Raw genomic sequence first — 16,835 nt, forward strand, 5'->3', positions numbered from 1 at the left:
GTGGATCCAAACCTGGAAGTCTCTGAAGCCCCTTCTTTTTGGGGCTTCATTCTTTATGGTATTTCATTACTTAGGAATTCTTTTTTTTTTTTTTTAAAGATTTATAGTATTCATACAAAAACTGGGGTACAGGCCACAGATGAAGTGGGGTAAGAAGATTCACCAGAGACAGAGTGGGGAGCAGAACAGGAAGATCAACTGAAATGCACTGCTGAGGGGAGCGGCAGGCTAGACAGGAGAGGTTTGTCATGCCATGTAGATCACCTCTCTGGCTGGAGATTGAACTCACCCTGCAGTGGTTGTGGTTAGCTTCACAGTACTGCGCTTTAATCAGTTGCACCACCAGGGAGGGCCAACTTAGAAATTTTTGCTTAGATTATTGGTCATTGGTCATTGAGCTAGTCTTCAAGCCTCTCTTCCATCTCAGAAAATCAGAACTCTTCTATTCATGTTTGTTTTCCTAGCAACCAGTCCCCATTCTCAGATGTTTTCCAAAAGTCACCTTTTAAAAACAGTGGTCCTCCTTGGTGGTACAACAGGATAGGACATAGCACTGCAAGCTAGCTGCAGCCACTTCAGTGCAAGTTCAATCCCCAGTCCTGGAGGTGATCCACATGGCACAACAGACCTCTCTTGACCCATCTACTGCCCCCAGGATCAGTGTACTTCGTCGATCTGCCTGTTCTGCTCCCCACTCCATCTCTGGTGAATCCTTTTCACAGCCCCAGCACCTCTGGCCTGTACCTCAGTTCTGTATGTCTAAATAAATAGATAAATCTTTGGCAAAAATTTTTTTTTTAATAATTTGTATGTATATGCAATGGTTTTTGTGTAAAGTGTTCTAATAGATGTCCAGCAAGCCTGTTTGGTCTGGCCAGTCATTTAAGGCTATTGTTTTCCTTTTTTCTCCATTTTGTTGGTCTGTCCATAGTTATAAATGAAGGCCTTTTATAGTTCCTTTGTATGTAAGGCACATTGAAGATTGTTTATCTCTGTTTCTAGTCAGTGTCAGCTTGGGTCATTTAAATGATTGGGTGTGGTTGAAACAGCAAGAAGCAAAGTAAAACAAAACTCTGGCATTTTAATCATCATCAAATCTTGATTTTTAGAAGAAATGTGCTATCTCAGAATGTTGAATTCTTATTTATTAGTTTTTCTGATAGTCTGTGAACTGCAGCTTTTGTTTTTCCCTTTCCTTGTTTTATGATTCAATTGAGGATAAAGGAGAATGGGCATTTATGTCATCACTATTTTCCCCCACTGTATTCCCCCATTGAATATTATTTAATTAGCTGTCTTTGTAGAGACTTGCTAAAGGCAGGGATTAAATATTTTCACCTCTATAGTTGTAGTGTTTGATACAGTACTTTTAAAGTAAATGTTTCATGCATTGATCTGTTTTTCAGGCTTTCGGCTGAGCCGTAGAGCATTGGCTTGTGAAATAGAAAGCTGAAACTACCATGTTTTAATATTCTTAACTTGGAGACTGTGAACTACTTGCGAGCCAAGTCCTCATTTTTGAAATTTAAGTTCACACTTTGACTCTTTATGACAGTTCTTGATTCAAGACATAAATTGATGGAAACTGAGAATATATATTTAATGTTTGATTTCTTTATGAAATTCTTTGTCCTTTGTTGGAAAACCTTTATCCTTTATCCAGTAACCTTGCTTCATAAGTAACATTTTTTGAGTACTTACTGAGTAACATCAAAAAGCACATACTGATATATTTCCATGTTTTCTTTCTTAAAGAAGTTTATAGTTTAAATGACAAAAGTATATATATATATATATATATATGACATTTTCAGGAAGTAAATAAATGTCAGTCGAGTCATACAGAAATTAAGAGCCATAGAGTTTTAAGGGTATAGGAGAGGTTGTCTCTGGTTGTAAGTTATTACCTGATTTGAAGTAAAGGTATAGGTCAGCTTTTTGAAAAGTAGAATTGGCATAAGCAGTGAGGGGGCAGTCTTAGTTGGGAAAATAGTAGCTAACAAATTGTGTAACTTACAATGAGGGAACTTGACTGTCTTGTGTGTGTCATGTGTTTTTGAATATGACTTTAGGAGAAAGTTTAGGAGGTATTTAGTGATACTGAGATGACTGTTGGAGTTGTCATTCCTTTCATTTCCTTGTTGGGTTTTGAATTGCTGTAATAACATCCAGTTACTTGAAGAAATTGCAGGGTGATAACTGTTCATTTTGTGTATACGCTATCAAGCATTTAGTGGTATTATATTTAATTCTGAAGTTGAATACTTGAAATGCTTCAAGTAATATTTTAAATTTTTCTTCCTTGACTCTCTATTTTACTTTAAATAAGAAAAATAATTAACAAAGATAACACAAATTTCTGAATATAGAAAGCACTGAATTATATACTTTAAAATGGTGAGTTTTAAAGTATATAATCTGTGGCTAGTTTTAAAGCTAGCTACAGATGCTTTAGTTCAGAGTTTGATCCCCAGAAGTGATCCACATGGCAGTAGACCTCTCCTTTCCTGCCCACTGCTCCCCTCAGCAGTGCATTTAGTCAATTTGCCTGTTCTGTTCCTCACTCTGACTCTGGTGACTCCTCTCACCATCCCTGCATCTCTGGCCTGTCCCCAGTTCTGTCTGTGTGAATAAATAAATCTTTAAAAAAAAAAAAAAGTGAGACTTAATGGTATATATTTTATCTCAAAAGGAGAGGTAATTTAACCAAAGCAGAAAATATTTAGAGAGGAAAACCACATAATTTCATATACCCACTATTTCAGCTTCTGTATTCCTTTTTGGCTTTTCATTGGCATTAAAAAGCAAGTGCTTTAGTGTTGTGATAAAGTTAATAGATTTCATTGTAAAAATTAAGAGATGTGGGAAAGCACATTCTATAATGAAAAAATTTTTCATTATAGAAATACAGGATTCCTGTTTGTATCTCTGTTCTATTACTGCTTTTTGAATTTAGCAATTGTTACCATCTTTTGATGGTAGGTACTCTGATGATATGGCTCTATCAAATCTTAGATTTTAGGGCTTATGTAGATTGGCTTGTTTTGCCTGGTTGTTCAAAATCAGAATAGTTAACAATAAACACACTTATAATATAACTGTTTGCCTTTTTAATGAGGATGAAATACGGAACTTAATTTGCTTCTTTTTTAAGGTTTATGCATTGTTTTAAGTGTTCCTAATGTATAACACTGAATTGCCCTAAAAGAGATTATGTTCCATTTTGCAAACCCATCAATTATAGATAATCCCATTTTCTTTGCATATTGTCAATAGGATATCGCAGTCTTTCTTTGCCAATTTGATGTCAAAAAATTGGTATCTTATTTTCATCTGTATTTCATTGTTGTTGGTTAACTACTTTTTTGTGGTAAGTGATTATAAGTAGGTCTTCCAAAACCATTTATTACAAGCTAAATTAAATTATCTATGAGCTTGGTTGATTTCTCTTTCCCAACACATTTTGTTTAGTTCATATTATAGTTCTTCATATATAAATACAGTTTTAATACAATTATAAATTACAGTGATAATGTTACTTGTGCAGGAAGATTACTAGAGTTTGTTAATTTAGGGAGATAGGCAAATAAAACAGTATATAAAGCAATTACAGATTGTGTTATTTTCGGGGGAGGAAATAAACATGGTGGAATCTATTTGGAGTCATCATGGAAGATTTGTCTGAAAAGTAAACTTCCATAGTAATACCTGAAAAATATAAAAATTAAGAAATACTAAAAAAGACAAAAAGAAAGATGACTTAATAACAAGAGATAATTATCATTAACATTTTACTGTATTCTCAATTTTTCACTTTTATAGCTGCATAATATTTCCATCTGTTAGTATCTCAAATTTTAGCCATTGCTTTCGTGTTGATATTTGAATGATTTGCTGTGTTTGATTTCATAATAATACTGCAATAAAAATTTTGCAAAATGTTTGGTCAGCATTTGATCTATGATGCTTAATGAGTCCACAGTCTTCTAATATATGTCTATGAATGACTATAATTTTTTTTTAAGGATTTACTTATTTACGCATACAGAACTGGGGTACAGGCCAGAGTTGCAGGGGTGGTGAGAGGGTTCACTGAGGCAGAGCAGGGAGCCGAACAGGCTGATTGATGAAGTACACTGCTGAGGGGACCAGCGGGCGAGACAAGAGAGGTCTCCCATGACATGTGGGTCACTTCCAGGGCCGGGGATCGAACTTGCACTGAAGCGGTTACAGCCAGCTTGCAGTGCTGTGCTCTTACCCATTGTACCACCAGGGAGGGCCCGACCATAATTTTTATAATTTATTTCCCCAATAATGAACATTAAATTTATGTTTACCCCACCTTTATTACAGACAACATGGCAATGAAGATTTTTAGATACATAGGCTTTGTATTTTGTGTGTTGGGAAGCAGAAGGTAGTATCATTATTTATTTGTTTATAGTCCCTGAAGTAAGATTACTATAGCAGAGTTTGAACAATTTTGGTTCTTGGCACATACTGATAGATTGTTTTTTAAAATGTTTTTGCTATTAAATATTATACTTTCCAGAAAAGGAAAATACTTTTCCCTACATTTGACATTTATGGTTTATTTGATTCATTCCATGAATGCCTTAACTGTTTACATGCTTGAGGGAAGAATGTGAGGTAGAGACTATATAAGGGAATAATAGAGGAATTGAAAAGTATGTATAACTACATCATGAATCATTATGGTGATAAGTAGAATAAGAAACAAATGCTTTAGGAGGAATTTAGAAAAACACACTTTATTGCTAAAAAGCATAATTATATTAAATCATATACTATAATTCTTGAGAAGATGGTGTTAGGTTTTTCCATGAGGTTGTGCATTCGTTTTTCAGTATATTCATTTTTTATATACTTAAATCTTTATTTAATTTCATTCAGTCATGGAACAGTTTCAACTATTTAAAACTTTTTTTCCTGATACATTTTAGATGCATGTACCCCCATGGCATTCTCCCTAAATACTTGTGTATTTCCCATCCTCAAGGATATTCTCCTGCATAACCATAAGGTAACATCAGAATTAGAAGTTAGAAATATATACATACAAACATACAAATACACATTACACACTTAAGTCTATATTACATCCTATCTATATGTACATATTAAAACTTGTTAAGTTTCAAGTGACATAGAACTATCTCCAGTTTCAGTTCATCACAGAAGTCATTCTACTTGTAATGTTTTTTATAGCTGTAAAGTCCTTCTGATGGTAAGAAATGATTATTCTTAATATATTTATTTGATTAATTCCCCTATATGTAACTAATCTGTCATATCCTCCCTCCCATCTCTGATGCTGTGGTGCTGCTCCCAAGTGTTGGACGTTCCTCCTGCCAGGCCACTTTTCTCATGCAAATGTTCTCTCTTCAGTCCCAACAGTTTGGATTTCCTTGCCCCCAGACTTCCTTAATTTGTGTGCTATGGCAGGCTGCTCTGGACTGCTGTGTTCTCCCTCCAGCATGGACATTTGCCTTTCTCAACCCCAAATAGTGATTTTTATACCGAATTTTCAGGAAGAAAATTGGAAAAGAAAGAGTTGAAATAATTTTGAAAGGTTTAAAAACTATTAACTGTATTAGGAGAAGAATTTTGTTTTGATGCTTATGTAAAAATAAATTGGTAAAATTGTGATTTTTTGAGCTACTGTAGAAAAAGCGACTAATGGCAATAAAACTTTGGAAAAATTATTTTGGAAATTAAAGTTACTTGCATGTGTCTCAGGTGTTTCATTTGTTTGTTACTCTAACAGAGTTTGGTGTTCTCAAAAATTACTAAATATTGAAACATAAGTAAACATGAATAAATACAAGGTAATTTTGTAGCATGTTGTTTATTCTAAAGTTTTTAATGACAGAAGGTGATAAATTGTTTATGATATAACAGGTGTTAGTAATTACAGTAATAACAAAGAATGAGATCTTCCATAGCATTTTTGCCCATGTTCCTGAGATTAAATTTTAATACATTATCAGTAATTCAGTTACTACATACCCATTGGCAGTCGAGTGCTAGGAATTAGACCTAAGCTAAGGGTATAAAAATTAAAACAAGCACTTCAGACCTCAGGGGAATTTCCAGGGAAAGTCACATTACTAATTACAATTTGATAAATATTTTAGTAGTATGCATTAAAGGTGCCAGGTAAAGAGGTAGGGGACTTGGTATTTGGGTTTACTGGAGATAACATCTTATTTGTCTGATAGGCTAGACTAGAATCCTGGCACCATTGTATCTAACTTTCAGATTTCAAATTTATTTTCTCAACTTTGTAAAAGAGCATAGTCATACTCATTTTAAATTTGTTTTTGGCATACCTTGAAAATCAGTCCTCTGTATTTAAACTAACTTAAATCTACCATATAATACTAAGTGCAGCAGCAGCTACACTAAAAATGAACTAATAAGCACATTGATTTTTAAAAATTTAATTAATAATAAGTGTTTTTTGAAGACTTGTTTATGACCATTTAAAACAAAAGTATTTAACTAACAACTACAAAATATAGGTAAACTAAGGTAACACTTTTTACATACAGAATTAGCATATTAGCCTATTTTAAACTCTTAATTTTCTCCTATTGTGAGCTTTATGACCTTGGACAGATCACTTTGAATCTCAATTTCCTTATCACAACAAACATTTACCTAGTCTTTCTAAACTAGGAACAATGCATTGAGAATTTAAAAAAGAGAGAGCCACACCTCTTAGGAATCTGAAGGTGTGAGATTGTGGTGGATAGAGACAGTTAAGACATTCCTACTGTGTGCTGTAACTACCCCTCTCTAAGAGGGCATTTGAGATAATTGTGCAAAGGAGTGTGCCCTGTATATAACTGCTTATATAATAATAATAATAATAATAATGTGACAATAAATCTGTAAATTAAAGATGTTAAAATGTATCAGTACATTTAAAAAATATGCATGCATGCATGCATACAAGAATGGGGTACAGGTAACAGGTGTAGGGGGTGAAAGCATTCACCAGAGACAGTAGGGAAACAGAATAGGCAGATCAACTGCAATACAGTTGAGCAGTGGATGAGGCAGGAGAGGTCTGTAATACCTTGTGCGTGCCTGGCCTGGAATTGAACTCATGATGTAGCTAGTATCATCTTGCTGTGCTTTAACCCTGTGTGCTACTAGGGAGTGTCCTATATATTAGTACATTTTTATGGCTAGATTTTGACATCCAGATACCAGGAATGAAGAGTCTGATAGATCAGAATGGTTACGAATGTTATTGTCAGCCAACATTACAACATACATATATATGCAAATTAAGTTCTTAATTCTTTACTTTTAACTACTTTGGTTGAATTCCTTTATGATTATAAACATTCAGGGCATACATGCTACCTTCCACTTTTCAGTTCAGTGTAGATTGCTGAGCAAAACTATATTCTGGTGAGAATCAGATTTAACTAATTTGAAAGATGCTTGAATATTTCTTTTCCCATTATAAACAAGTTTTAGCTGGTAGTTGATGTTCTTGTTAAAAACTGAGTTTTATATTTGGTGCATTTCTAAAAAAAGATGAAATTTAAATATTTTGCTCTTTTTTAACATTGGTAGATAATTTTAAGGATACACATGTATTATAGCTTATACAGTATTTGTGCTGTACCTTACAAACACTTTGAACATCCTAGGTTCCCTTGAATAGTGTCAAGTACTTAGTGTTAGTGATATAAAGAATATTAGAAAGTTTTCATTAAATATTGACCGTAAGATTTTAAGTTGGAGTCTCAAATTATTCATTTAGGTTGGTGTTTACATATGTTGTTGCATCATGTTAAATCAGAACTGTAATTTGATCATTCACAGTATTTTTTCTTGGTTCAAACCATCGTTGTAGCTAACGTTGGTCTTAAAAAGAAACTTCATAAAGTTTTAGTCATCCAAAAGTCCAAATAAGCAAAGAAATTAAGATTAAGTTAATTAATTAAATAATTTATTTAATAATAATTGTATAAATAGAATACTCAATAATTAAGATTAGTTAAGATAAGTGGGCGTTCCTTGACACCTTTAATCAAAATTGACTAGTCTCACTTTTTTTTTATTCATACAGAACTGGGGTACAGGCCAGAGATGTGGAGGCTAAGAGAATTCACCAGAGACATAGTGGGGAGCAGAACAGTCAGATCAATGAAGTACACTGCTGAGGGGAGCAGCGGGCGGGTCAGGAGAGTTCTGCCACGCCATGTGGTCACCTCCGGGGCAGGTGGGAATCGAACTCATACGAATCAAACTCATGCGAATCGAACTCATGTGGAGGTGGCTTAAGCTTCTTAACCCGCTGAGCCATCAGGGAGGGCCCTGACTAGTCTCACTCTTAAAGATGCTCATTCCTGGCAATGTAGGATTCTCCATTTTGATTAGAATTTACTTTTTCCATTCTAAAGTTCTATGCTTTGATGTTCAGACAAAGGAATCAGTGAAATAGTTTTTGAAATGTTATACTTTTGTTAATATATTTATGATATAACAAAGATAATTAAGATAATTTAAAGATAGTCTTCCTATAAGATCTTTTTGTTACAAAATAGCTTCCATTAACTGTTATAAAGAAACAATACAGGGTTTTTTTTTTGTCAATAAAAAGATACTTCCATTGTATAAATATTTTTTTGTTTTCTGTGTTTCACAAATAGCTATAATACCACATTCAGTTTTACATATTTTCACTAGTGCCAGGAGAAACATTTTTAACCTATGTGAAATTTTTTTAAGATTTATTTATTTATGCATACAGAACTGGGGCACAGGCCAGAGGTACAGAGGTGGTCAGAGGATTCACCAGAGACAGAGTGGGAAGCAGGACAGGCAGATCCAAGAAGTACACTGCTGAGGGGAGCAGCAGGACGGTCAGCAGAGGTCTGCTGCACCATATGGATCTCCTCCCTAGCGGGCGGGGATTGAACCTCATGCTGAAGTTACTTTAGCTTCTTAGTGCTGTGCTTTAACCCCCTGTGTCACCAGGGAGAGCTGTGAAATGTTTTTTAAAAAGCTAATTTTCAGTGATTAATATTATTCTCATGGGTATATCATAGTATATTTAGTCTATCTCCACTGTAGTACCTGCAAGGTTACCCCCAACAACCTATTCAGTAAATGTTAAAAGTAATATCGCAATGCTTTTCTCTCGTATTTAATTCCCAAAAGCAGAAGACTGTGGTGAAAGTGTAAACTGAAAATGTTATACTAGTTTATACAGTTACCACAGATGTGTAAATGCTCTTGTTTATCTTACCCTTGACATTGTTGAGTAGAAACCTACTTAAAATGCCATATTAACAGAAATGTTGTTGCTAACTTAATATTAGAGGTTCCACATTTCTGATTTAAATATTTTTTGCTAGCCTTTAAACAAGTCCATACAACTAATGACAACTTTTCTTTTTTGTTTTATGCATTGTGAATGTTAGGACTATATACTCATGTTTTTTTAATCATGGGACAGATACATATAGTCACCAGGACAAATTATACAACCACACCGCTGTTCCTTTGTGTTAAATTTTAAATTTCTAGAACTTGTAAGATTCTGTAAACCACCTAGTCCAAGTAGTCTGCTTACTTGACTTTGAAAGCACCATCTTCTACAATGTGCTGCTCCCTGCTTCAAAATAAGTTAAATAAAACCTTGCCTTCTCTATTCTGTGCACTAGGCATTTGAATAAAACAGTCTCTTGGCATGGTCCTCCTGTTAATTTCTCTTTTACTTACTCCTTACTTACACCGCCTGTTTAGCTTGTATTTTAGGGTTAGCATGTATGCATATCTGCCTGTATGTCAAAGGACCTTATTAGATTTTGAGGAGGTTGAAATAGTGTTATAGCAAATCCCAGGTTACATGTATGGAATATACCTTGCAAGTAACCTATAATCTATAGGGTTGTTGATAGATAACAATTTCAGAGAGAAACACATTCAAAATTGAATGTGTTAATTTCTTAATTTCTCTTTTACTTACTCAAGGCCTTATACCGCCTTGACCTCTAAGTTTCATTGGGCCATCATCCACTCTGATACTTCCACAAAATATTTTGCAATAATTTAAAGGAAATATTGGGATAAACACTAACTTAATTTCAGCACTGTTTCAATTTTGAAGAACTTACAGAAATTTGATGTACAATTTAGGAACAGTTGCAGGCACTAGCCAAAACAAGATGTTTTAAATACAAAATTTGGTAATGCAATTTTTTTTTTGAATAATTAGTCATGAGAAAATAAATTGCAAGCAGGCTTTTTGGTTTTTCTTGTAACCTGAGAATTAAAAGGAAAAAAAATGTAGTTAACTACTTGAACTGGGCATTTCTTTGCTATAGCCTCCCAGCTTTACATAAATAGCAAGTGAAAGCTTTTTGACTTGGTAAATGAGATAATTATTGAGTGGTTCCTTGGAATGTTTGCTATTAGCTGCTCAGAATTGTTACTTAACTACTTAGTGCGGGTGGTTAATTACTATAATTAAAATAAGCAAACCTTGTTTAGATAATTGCTGAACCTGTTTAGCTTGTATTTTAGGGTTAGCATGTATGCATATCTGCCTGTATGTCAAAGGACCTTATTAGATTTTGAGGAGGTTGAAATAGTGTTATAGCAAATCCCAGGTTACATGTATGGAATATACCTTGCAAGTAACCTATAATCTATAGGGTTGTTGATAGATAACAATTTCAGAGAGAAACACATTCAAAATTGAAACAGAATAGCACCCTCCCTTCATAACATATCTTTACTTCCTGAATGGTATCTTCTTTTCATTTTATAACCAAGATGTAAGGAAAGACTAACTCTGCACTTTTTAATTTCCCACCCATTCATTACATAACTCATCACCATTTGACTTCTTAATGTGAACCACCTTTATTAAAGGTCAGTAAAATGCTATCTAGTCCCTTGGTCACCTTTTTATAACCTGTTATTTGATATTGTTTATCAGTTTTTACCTTGAAATTCTTTCTCATTCTTTTTTTATGATACTGCCTCCTGGTTTATCTGTTTGTTTAGGATACTTCCCTACTGGTCATCTTGAAATGTTGGTGTAATCTGTCATTTGCCCTATCTCTTTTTGTATTTACCAGTTTCTTAATTTCATCTACCTTTCAAATCATTTTAGGAAAAATCTTCAGAATATATCTGGATATGTTTTCAAAGTGTCATTGAAATTTGGTCTTTCCAGGCTGGTGTGATTTCTCAGTTCTTTGAAATATTGATGCTCTTGGATAGCTCACTCATAATCCTGACCATATTATGCCTTGTGTTAATGGTTATTTGTATCTCTTGCCTGTAGCATACTTAAGATTTTTGAGAGCAAGCACTGCAGTTTAGAGTTCCTGTTCATTCATTCAGTACAAAATGGTCATCTACAGACTAATTCTAATCCCTGAAAATGCATAGCTATAAAAGAAGGAGGGGCTCTGTCATTTACTAATAAGCCTTAAGAATGCTTTTTAAATTAATGACAATAATACAAGCTTAGTGAAAGAAACTTACAGCAGACAGGAATGTGAAAATCTAGGGAAAAAAACTTAACTACGCTTTTCTCTGTTCCGTGCTAGGCATTATTAACGTTTTCATGGGTTGCTTTTCAGAATTCTTTTTTTCACCACAAAACTCATGTCCTGTTTATTCTTCCTCTACCACCTCTCACCACCACACACACACGGAGATAAATTATCGAATAAGGTATAAACTTAGGTTTGTTAGGATAGTGTTAATTTTTGAATATGATTATACTTTTACACTCAAAAAAGTTTCATAAGTATTCAAATTTTGCACTGAAGCATTTAAGTGAAAATATTAAAGATTCTTCTGATTATTCCCATATGTTTTGACTTTATTCTAGTTTTGAAGGTATAAAGTTAAAGCAGGAGAAAGGATGGAGGACCTATAACTTATTTTCATGAGACTTAGAAATTTCTGGCGTTTTTACATCTAGAAAAATTGGTAGCCTCCCGTTCAAAGGGAGTAGGATATATTATCTGAAGCAGACCTTACCTTTCTTGAAAATCAATATAAAAACAACTCAGACTAACAGAAATATTAAGGTTAATATTTTAACATTAGCTGTTTGGATGGAAGATGCCTATTAAACTAGCTTAATTATTAATAATTAAATTGTTTAACTGTGCACCATATTAATTGGCATAATTTGTAATTTACTTTAACCTTGTATATATATATGCATTAGGACTGTTTATATTTTGGTAAAAAATATGTTAGTTATGGTATACTAGATTTCAGCATGGAGAGTAAAAGAAGAATACCTGATGTCAGAAACTGTGTCTTAGCTTCCTTAGCAGAGTACTGTAAAAAATAGCTGTGATTTTTTTTGGCATCTGATTTATGAGGAGGTACCCTTCTGTGATTGGTGTGTGGGTGAATAAACTGTTAGGGTTTTTGTTTGTTTTTGTGGCTCAGCTTTATATTAAAATACATTGTGATCAATTTTTCTTTGTGTCAGCAGATTTCTACATTTTATAGCTGCATGATGTATTTATTGCTTTGTCATTATGTGTTGTAAAAGGGCTTATTTATTTTACATTTTATTTTACTGAAACAGCAATACATAATTTAACTTTGGTCTCTAGTAATATGTTACTATATTATCAGATATATTACTTTATTTTTAAAAATTTAATATATTAATTTATTTTCCCACCATTCCAGATACTATTTTTAAAGAATGTAGAGTTATAAAGCTCAAAAAAAACTCTTTGTAATATGAGTCTAATTTGATAAGAACATGAGGAACATATTCTAATAGAACTAAGTTTTAAAAGAAGTGATTTCTTCATATTGTATTTCCTATCATGAAAAACTTCCTTGAGACAAGTTTGATTATAGCATTGTGTGAATATTTAAGGTCAATAAAATGGTGCGTTTAACAGATCTCTCCTGCCCTTATTTTCTTTCAGGTGAATCTGGACTGGGAAAGTCAACATTAATCAACTCATTATTCCTCACAGATTTGTATTCTCCAGAGTATCCAGGTCCTTCCCATAGAATAAAAAAGACTGTACAGGTATGTATATTATGTTAATTGATAAGGTAAAGTAATGTTAACACATGTTAAACATATGCTTTAATTTATTGTGTTTGCCTTGAACTAGGCTTGAAATTTTCACAAGTAAATATAGAGCGGTAAACATTATTGTTGATAAAATTAAAAAAAGAGATAAGCATAGATAAGTTACTAGAATTTTCTAAGTTTGTGCTCAGGAACCTTCTAGTGATTATGTTATGATGTAGTTAGTAAATCATACCCATAAAATTATGACATCTATTATGATAGTGACTAACACTTATGTGGCTGTTTTAAGTTTGAATGAATTAGAAATAAAAATTAAAAATTCACATTATTGATTAAACTGTTACAAATGCTCTGTTGTCTTGTGTGTCATGTCATTATCATTTTGGGTAGCACTGATATATTTCTACCATTGCAGAAAGTTCTGTTAGACAGAGAAACATGATATGCAGAAAAGCATTATTTATTTAAATATAGTGTTCTCTATTAGTGGCATACAACACATGATATCGCTGAATGTCGGTAACAGTTTGTTAAGCCTCCCAAATTATGTTGGGGTCTAATTCAGTGCTTCTTGATCTTCAGGTTACATTCAGATTATTAGGGTATCTTGACAAATTTAGTTTTTGTTCCTTTAGGACTGATTTCACATTTTTAACATTATCCTACATGATGCCATTGCTACTGACTCATGGATAATCACACTTTATATTGTAAAATGCTAGATAGACCCTGCCCTCTAGATATGCATTGTCCAATATAGTAGCCAGACATGGCTGTTAAACTTTTAAAAAAATTGGGTAGTCCAATGGCCCTCCCTGGTGACACAGTGGGTTAAAGCACAGCACTAAGAAGCTAAGGCCACTTCCACATGAGTTCGATTCCCACCTGCCCCAGAGGTGACCACATGGCGTGGCAGACCTCTCCTGACCCGCCCGCTGCTCCCTTCAGCTGTGTACTTCGTAGATCCTGCCTGTTTTGCTCCCCACTCTGTCTCTGGTGAAGCCTCTCACCGCCCCTGAGCCTCTGGCCTGTACCCCAGCTCTGTATGCACAAATAAATAAATCTTTTAAAAAAAAAAATTGGGGGTAGTCCAAATTGAGATGTTATGCAAATATAAAATACACCAAAGATTTTTAAAACTTACTAGGGTTTTTTTTTTTTTTAAGTGACATATCTCACTAATAGCTTTTTTGAATTGATTACCTTCTATAGTGATTTTTTGGTTATGTTGAGTTAAATAAAATAAGTTAATTTTATCTGATACAACGTTTCAGTGTGGCACTGAAAAATTTCAGATTTACTTATGTGGTTTACATTGTGTTTTTGTCAGGCAGCACTGCTCTAAATAAACTCTTAATTGTAAAGAATTGTTGGATGCCATAATACATAGCACACATACAGTGAATAGATGACTTAGTAGTTCTGGTTAGAATTGATTTTACTGAGACAGTGATGCTAGAGCTGAATTTAAAGGTTTTGTACTAATTCTACCAGTGCACAAGATGGAAGAATCACTTAAAAATTCTGGGCAGAAATTCTTTTATATCAAGCTACACATGCAGTTTAGTCATTACATGTCTTTAGTCATATAAAGTATATCTTTTATCCATATCCAGTTGCCATCACTGATTCTCTAAATTGTGAGACTGAATATTTTTCCTTTTTACTATACTCATTTTCATGCTTTATAATTTAAAATGCCTTTCAGTAAAGAATTATAGTAGGAAAGAACAAACTAACTATAAGGATTAAGATTCATGTTAAGAATTGGTTCTAGATCCATTTAACAAAACTTAATCTCTATCAAATCCAAAAGTAAATTTGCCGAACAGACAAATTTACCAAATATTGATAGACCATTGTGGTGTGCTTACCCCCAAGCCAGTGTCCCTTCCTGAGTTTTTCCTATCTGAATGGTAGCTCCATCTTTCCAGTTACTCAGAAAAATTTGGAGCTATACTTACATACTTTATCTCTTACTCCACATGTAGCCCACCAGCAAATTTCATTACCTCCGCTATCACAGTATATCTAGTTATGTATCACTTACCTAATGCCACTTATATCCAGGACACCATCTTTCTTTGTCCTGGATTATAGTAGCTTCTAGACTCCTTGATTTGATCCTTGGCCACCATCTCTCATTTAGAAAACTAAGCAATATGGCTTCCTATTTGAAAGCAATTAAAAAATTGGAAGAGTTAGTTTATTAGCTGGGATATATTAGATTTTAAGGATATTTTGGGGTTTTAAGTGAAGTGACTTTAAATAATATTTAAATTTAATAATCATTTTTGATGTTTAGTTGGTTATTTTAATTTTTCTTGAGCATTTTACTAAATTTAATTTTTAGTTACTCTATAGATTGTATAATGAAAGGACACAAATTCAAACAGAGTATGATGAACTTTTTGCATATATATTCACAGATTTAGAGAAAGTATATTTCAGCAACCCAGAAGATTCCTTGTGCCTCCTTTCTCTCAGTGTTATAACCACCTGCAAAGATAAATTCCTTTTTGACATCTCTCTCCAAATACTAATTTTACTATACAGTTTCATTTAGATACACTTTTATGACTGATTTCTTTCAGTAAAGGTTACCCATGGTGTTTGTATATGTTATGCAGTTGCATTTCCTTTTCATTGCTATTAGTATTCTACTATATGAATATAGAGTGAAATATTCATGTGTTCCATAAAAATGGGAATATATCCTGAGAAATGTGTTATTAGGCAGTATTTTTTTTTTGTCATCGTGTGAACTTCATAGAACATAATTATCAAACTTAGATGATATAACCTATTACATACCTAGACTATAGGGTGTAACCTGTTGGACCCACCATCATATAGGCAGTATTTTGTGCTTTCAGTTTATTTTCTTTGAATTTTTTTTTTTAAGATTTTTTAATTTATGCATACAGAACTGGGGTACAGGCCAGAGGTGCAGGGCAGTGAGAGGATTCACCAGAGAGAGAGGGGAGAGCAGAATAGGCAGACTGACTTAAGTACACTGCTGAGGGGAGCAGTGGGCAGGTCAGGAGAGGTCTGCCACGTCATGTGGTCACCTCCGGGGCAGGCGGGAATCGAACTCATGCTGAAGTGGCTTTAGCTTCTCAGTGCTGTGCTTTAACCCACTGTGGCACTGGGGAGGGCCCTCTTTGAATTTTTTTATGAATTTGAACATATTCATTTACTCTTCAGATTCCATTAAAATGTTTTTACCTTGTTAATGTTTCCTAGTTTTTCCTGTTAATTTGGAGGATTTCCTTATCTAGGTTAATAGTTCCTTATATTTAGTTATTGCAGATGTCTTCCAGGCTATTTTTTGTTAAAGATGTGAGAGGTTCTCAATTTGTTATAATTCTTTTTACATTGGCCTAGCTGCAAGATGATCCTGTCTAAATTCACTTTACCTTTTACATTTCAAAAGTGTCTTCTTCCATTGTAAATGTCTTTTGACTTCCCCTACCTTAAGAACAAAGGAGTAATTTAAGTCTTTCAGTCATAACTCCTTAGTAAGATTTTTAAGCCAAAGAAAGACCTTTGTACCAAAAGTAATACCTTTAACTTCTGAGAATTAGATTGACCCTGTGAGTCCCACAGAATTTCTTTCTTCATACTTACATGGAGGTATTCTTTGATAGACTAGAACTAAGTTGAACAGGAATTTTCCTGCTCTCTGAAAATCTATTTATGTGCTTCTTAGTCTCACACTGTAAAGGAACAGTGAGGAACAACCTAA

General features: G+C 33.7%; 1 protein-coding gene across 3 annotated transcripts in view; it reads left to right on the forward strand.

Moving 5' to 3' along the window:
* SEPT7 (septin 7) overlaps nucleotides 1–16,835 on the forward strand; it is a 66,693-nt gene that overhangs the window by 23,472 nt on the left and 26,386 nt on the right. For all 3 annotated transcript variants that reach the window (XM_004676853.2, XM_004676852.2, XM_012721024.1), the window contains one exon: nucleotides 12,972–13,078. In XM_004676853.2, the coding sequence (XP_004676910.1) occupies nucleotides 12,972–13,078 (107 nt within the window). The remainder of the gene's footprint in view (nucleotides 1–12,971; nucleotides 13,079–16,835) is intronic.

Source organism: Condylura cristata, unplaced genomic scaffold (assembly GCF_000260355.1).
Source record: "Condylura cristata isolate star-nosed mole 26May11 unplaced genomic scaffold, ConCri1.0 scaffold00005, whole genome shotgun sequence".
Classification (NCBI taxonomy): domain Eukaryota; kingdom Metazoa; phylum Chordata; class Mammalia; order Eulipotyphla; family Talpidae; genus Condylura; species Condylura cristata.